The sequence below is a fragment of the Microtus ochrogaster genome, chromosome X, assembly GCF_000317375.1.
Source record: "Microtus ochrogaster isolate Prairie Vole_2 chromosome X, MicOch1.0, whole genome shotgun sequence".
In the NCBI taxonomy this organism is placed as follows: Eukaryota; Metazoa; Chordata; class Mammalia; order Rodentia; family Cricetidae; genus Microtus; species Microtus ochrogaster.
Window position 1 is genome coordinate 56,785,055 of NC_022026.1, and position 6,246 is coordinate 56,791,300.

A 6,246-nucleotide genomic window follows, 5' to 3' on the forward strand; every position below is an offset into this window, starting at 1 on the left:
CAATATTCTGTCTGTGTGTATGCCTGAAGGCGAGAAGAGGGCACCAGACCTCAATACAGATGGTTGTGAGCCACCACGTGGTTGCTGGGAAATGAACTCAGGACCCTTGGAAGAGCAAGCAATGCTCTTAACCTCTGAGCCACCTCTCCAGCCCTCACAGTCATATTCTTAAGTATGGAGGCTAAAAGACAACTCTTGGGAGTCAGTTCTCTCCTGACATGCTGTGGGATGGAGGTTGGAACTCAGATCAAGCCTTTTCACTGCTTCCCTCCCACTTACATTTTATTTGGTGCGTGTGTGTGCGTGCATATGTGCCACATGGTGACTGTCGGGTGACTGTGGGGACCAACATATTCTCTTCCTTCTACCTTTCTGTGGTTTCCAGAGGTTGAAGTCAGATCATCAGGTGTGGTGGAAAACACTTCTAACCTGCTGAGGCATCTTGCAAGTCCATTATTAAATTTTATTTTTTAAAATTATGTATGTGTTTGTGAATGTGTACTTGCATACATGTTTATGAATACCCTTCTTGGAGGCCAGAAGTTGATATCAGATCCCCTGGAGCTGGAGTTATCCCTTCAGTATGGGTTCTGGGATTGGAACTTGGGTCCTCTAAAAGAGCAGGAATTGCTCTTAACCACTGAGCCATCTCTCTAGTCCCTATTATGTTTTCCTAATTAGGATTATAATATATCTATGTATATGTATGTATATGGGGGGGCATTCCGCTTTTTCCCCTATTATTTCATATTAAATTGTGAGCATTCCCAATACTATTAAGTACAGTAGTATTTATAGTCTCTATATGTTTGCATATGTAATATTAAGTTTACCTCAGTTATTAGTATAGATTATTCACAATTTTCAGTTATTTATGGAGCTGTGATAAAAGCCTTTTTAAAAAGTTAAACTGGGCTGGTGAGATGATGCAGCTGGTAAAAGGCACTTTCTATTAAGGCTGACAACCTGAGTTCAATTCCTGGAAAATACATGGTGGAAGGCAATTGTCTACTCCTGCAAGTTATTCTCTGACTTTCACACGCATACTAGATCCTGCCTCCCTCACCAGTAAAAATGTAATTTTAAAAAGTTAAATTTGTCTGGGTATGGTGGCACAAGCCTATATTCTCAGCACTTGGAAGGCAGAGGCAGGCAAATTTCTGAGTTTGTAGCCAGCCTGGTCTATATAGAACAGTGGTTCTCAACCTTTTTAATGCTTAAAGCCGTTAATACAGTTCCTCATGTGGTGACTCTCAATCATTTTGTTGCTACTTCATAACTGTAATTTTGCTACTGTTATGAATTGTAGTATAAATATCTAATATGCAACCCCTGGGAAAAGGTATTCAAAGCCTCCAGGGGTCATGACACACAGGTTGAGAAACTGACAGAGAGTTCTAAAATAGTCAGTGCTATGTAGTGAAATTCTGTGTAAAACTTTTGAAATTAAATATATGTGTGTAATAATCTCATTGAATAATTGGATTTTTATGAGAAAATAAAGTTTAATATTTGCCATATTGATTTGTGCTTTTAATTGTTTAATTTGTAACAAGAAACCATTTTCTTCTCCCAGGGCATAAAACCAGCCAGCTTCAATAAAGTCACAGACCCTGAAGTAAAAGAAATAATTGAAGGATGTATTCGACAAAACAAATCTGAAAGGTGGGTGGAATTATAACAAAATTACATAAATGATGGATGCATTTTTATCATGGATACTGTAATGTATGTATATCATAGCATGCCATTTGACACGTTAGATGTTGCTATTATGTGCTTAATTTGAACTGACATTTGTATATGTTATGATACCTTAATAGTGAAATGATGTAAAACACGTAACAAATTGCTTGTTTAAGTAGTTGAGAGTAAGCAGATAGATTACATTTGGTTTTATATCATTGTGCCAATAATAATAGTAAGAGTAATGGATATTTTTGTTTAAGAAGTATTCTATATTTATTTGTATCAAAATTTGTATTTTCGTATAGAGAATTGCTTGTTTTCACTTCCTTATATTTTGAGCTTTGTATAATTACTGGCTTAAATTGCTAGCTTCTTTTGAAAATTTTAAAAAATTATTTTGTGTTTGTGTGTCTGGGTGTACATACATATGCACCGTGTGCATGCAAGTGTGTGCAAAGGCCAGAAAGGTGTCAGATTCCCTGCGTCTGGAGTCATATGCAATTGTGAGCTACTAGCTGGGCTGTGGTGGCGCACGCCTTTAATCCCAGCACTCGGGAGGCAGAGGCAGGCGGATCTCTGTGAGTTCGAGACCAGCCGGTCTACAAGAGCTAGTTCTAGGACAGGCTCCAAAACCACAAAGAAACCCTGTCTCGAAAAAGCAAAAAAAAAAAAAAAAAGTAATTGTGAGCTACTCAATATGGGTACTGGAAACCTGGGTCCTCTAGAAGAGCAGCAAATGTCCATTACTGCTAAACCATTTCTCTTTTTCTCTTCTCTTCTTTTCTTTTTCCAGTTTTTTGAGACAGGGCTTCCCTGTGTAGCTTTGGAGCCTGTCCTGGAACTCACTTTGTAGACCAGGCTGGCCTCACAAGAGTTCTAAATACGTCACTACAACCTGCTCAGTCTGTATAATGTTGTTACTTGTATGTTCATGTTTTTAAGACCGACCATTGAATAACCAATTGGGGTGATGGGCCCTGGGTCTGACTATTTCTCTTACTCAGCATTTCTTAGTTGCTTATATAGTTCTTTGTCTAGAGTTGAAGCCTTATGAACTTTTCCCCTTCCACGTTAATATGTCAAATGGCGCTATCCTTTTTCAGGTTATATTTAACCAGCCATGTTACTGAGAGACTTCATGGGTCTCTCATTTCTAGGAGACACAATCTCAGCACATTTTCTGTTCTTCTGGCTCTTAAAATCTTTCCTCCCCTTTTTTTTGTAATGATTTTTTTTTGTTTTGTTTTTTTGGTTTATCGAGACCGGGTTTCTCTGTAGCTTTGGAGCCTGTCCTGGAACTAGCTCTTGTAGACCAGGCTGGCTTCAAACTCACAGGGATCCGCCTGCCTCTGCCTCCCAAGTGCTGGAATTATATATGTATGTGTGTATACATATGGTGTATGTATGTATGTATGTATGTATGTATGTATGTATGGAAAGGGGAAAAAAGGACATGGCACACCCGTTTAATCCTAGCACTTGAGATGCCGAGGCAGGCTGATTTCTGTGCATGTTCAAGGCCAGCCTGATATAAATAGCAAGTTCCAAGTCAGGCAAAGCCACTCAGCAAGACACTGTCTCAAATTAAAAACAAATTGAACCACATTGGCTTCACCTATGACGTTCTTCTAAAAAATGAAGTACATATTAATTAAATAATTGTCCTTTGTTTTTAAAAAAAAGTTTTTTGAAACAGAGTCTCATTCTGTATCCCAAGCTGCCCTGGAACTCACTATATAACACAGGCTGGCAAATGCTGTGGTATAGGAGGTGGGCCGTTACATACAACTTCTGAGTAGATAATTATTATTGAAGTAGTCTTATTTGTAAGAATTTGAATGCCCAATTCACCTTATAGTTAATATATTTGGGGAATGTTCTTTCCTTTGTTGAAAATCTGTTGCTTTAGTCTGAGTGGCTCAGTCCAGTGGCTTTAGGCAAGCTAATAAATCTATGTAACAATTCTCTCTTGGGCATACTTTTATGTGAGTTAGACTTTGATATCAATTAAAATGTTATTGGTTATTAATTCTTAAATAAGATCATTCTATGTGCATGCAAGTTGACATTTCTGGTGTCCCTAGTAATAAATTGGTTATAAGATGTAGTTTTTATAGCAAAACAAATAATAAATGGTTTAATAGAAAATGTAAATAAAGTAACAGTCTCACTGGATGCAATTAACTTTTACTATTTAAAGGACCATATTTTGCTTATGACTGAAAGAATTGATAATCATATGTATATTTTGTTTATTAGGTTATCTATCAAGGACCTACTAAATCATGCATTCTTTGCTGAGGATACTGGACTGAGGGTGGAGTTAGCAGAGGAAGATGATTGTTCAAATTCATCCCTGGCCCTAAGACTCTGGGTTGAAGATCCTAAAAAATTAAAAGGCAAGCATAAAGACAATGAAGCTATTGAATTCAGTTTCAATTTAGAAACAGATACACCCGAGGAAGTAGCATATGAAATGGTAAGTAAATCTTAGTGATGCTTTCCCTACACATAACAGTATCCTGATTGATTAATGCTTGTTTTCTACTTCTCATTGTTTTGTTTTCTTTCTTCTGTGTACTTTTTCTCTTGCAATATGTTTGTATAGGTCTGCCTGCAGAGGCATGCATTTTTACCTTCCCAGTGCAGGGATTATAGGTGTGTCCTTTTGTTGTTGTTATTTTTTGGTTATTCAAGATATGTTTTCACTGTTTTACCCTGGTCATTCTAGAACTCACTCTGTAGACCAGGCTCTCCTTCAAATCACAGAGATCTGCCTGCCTCTACCTCTGGGATTAAAGGTGTGTGCAGCAATACTTTTTTGTTGGGACTTCCAGGCTGCAAATAATGACCCAGAGATTTATGATTAATTATGAAGGTTTGGCCTTTAGTTTAGACTTGTCTCAACTAGCTCATAGCTTATATTAACCCATATTTTTAAATCTATGTTCTGCCATGTGGCATTTTACCTCTCTTCCATCTTGCACCTTCAGTCTCGTCTCTGTGTCTGGCTGGTGACCCTGCTTTTCTTCTTCCCAGAGTCCTCTCTCTGTAGTTGTCTCACCTATACCCCTAACTAACTGTGGCCCTTCAGCTTTTTGTTACACCGGTCATAGCAATACACCTTCACACAGTGTACATATATCCCACAAAAGGTGTGTGCCATCACCACCCTGCTCAGGTGTGTGCTTTTATGCTTTGCACAGGTGCTGGGGTTTCAAACTCTGGTGTTCATGCTTGCATGTCAAATACTTTATTGACCAAGGCATCTCTTAGACTCCTGTTTTCCTTATTTATATCGTCATGTCATTGTGAAGTAATTTAACTAACAGGACATGTTTGATTTGCATGTTTACTATAAAGAACTGTACAATGCTGTCTTCGTTAAAATAAAATTGGAGGCTGAGGAAATAGTTCAGTTGATAAGGTACTTGTTGTACAAACTGTGTAAGATGGTATGGTATAGCTCTGTAACCCTAACTCTGGGTGGATGAAGACAGTGGGATCCCTGGAGTCCACTCAGAGAACCTGTTGCACAAAATGAGGGGAAGAGCAATAGAGGAAGAATTCTTCTGTTGACCTCTGACCTTCATGTGCACATATACATATTCAAAATAAATCTTTAGCCCTTAGGAGGACCAGGTGATTTGCTATTTCTTATTTCTAGAACTTATTTAGATGTTGGGCCTCTTGGGTTGGTTCTCAAGTATTCTTATTTTTTGGATCCACCCGCCTTTTTTTTTTTTTTTTTTTTTTTGGGGGGGGAGACTGGGTCTCATGTAACCCAAGCTGGCCTAGAATTCATTGTGTAGCTGATGATGACCTTGAAATCCAGATCCTCCTTCCTTTGCCTCCCAGAGCCAGAATTTCAGGTGTGTGTTACCATGTCTATCCTTGTTTTTATTGATATGTTACTTAAAATTCATTTACTATTAGTTGGGTTTATTGAGAGTTTTAGGGTGGGCAAAATTGGATATGTGTACTTCATCTGTTTTTTTTTGTCATTGTTTTAGTTTGATTTTAGACAGGATTGTGCTATGTAGCTTTGACCTGGTAATCACAATATAGCCCAGGTAGACCCTCAAACCTGTGACAAGCCTCCTGACTCCTCTTCCAAATGCTGGGGTTACCATTTCTATTAACATTGTAATAATCTTTCAACTACCATGAATTTTCAAATCTGCAGACTTTAAGACAAGGTTTAAATAGTAAATTGTAGGCTGGTCTTGGTGGTATATGCTTATAATCCTAGCACTTAGAGGGTAGAAGCAAGAGATCAAGGAGTTCAAGGTTACTATATATGGGCCAACCTGTGTTACATGAGACCCTGTCTCAAAAATAAAAGTAAAAAAGCAAGTAAGCAAACAGATTGTAGGACTAAACATGGTATGCCTTGGTATTCCAAATCATGTTCTCTGCTGCTTAGAGACAAAATAGAACCCCTTTCTGTTCTCATACTACTCTAAGGCCTTGTAAAATGTAGCAAGTTCGAGAAGTCATTGTTTTTTACCGCAGCGTAGTACTCTAATGTGTAGATGTTCCACACTTTCTTCATCC

The 6,246-nt window shown here is 38.1% G+C and overlaps 1 protein-coding gene across 7 annotated transcripts in view; it reads left to right on the plus strand.

Moving 5' to 3' along the window:
* Positions 1 to 6,246, plus strand: part of Wnk3 (WNK lysine deficient protein kinase 3) — a 123,828-nt gene that overhangs the window by 43,457 nt on the left and 74,125 nt on the right. For all 7 annotated transcript variants that reach the window (XM_026784791.1, XM_026784790.1, XM_026784793.1 and 4 more), the window contains exons 6-7: positions 1,577 to 1,665; positions 3,949 to 4,168. In XM_026784791.1, the coding sequence (XP_026640592.1) occupies positions 1,577 to 1,665; positions 3,949 to 4,168 (309 nt within the window). The remainder of the gene's footprint in view (positions 1 to 1,576; positions 1,666 to 3,948; positions 4,169 to 6,246) is intronic.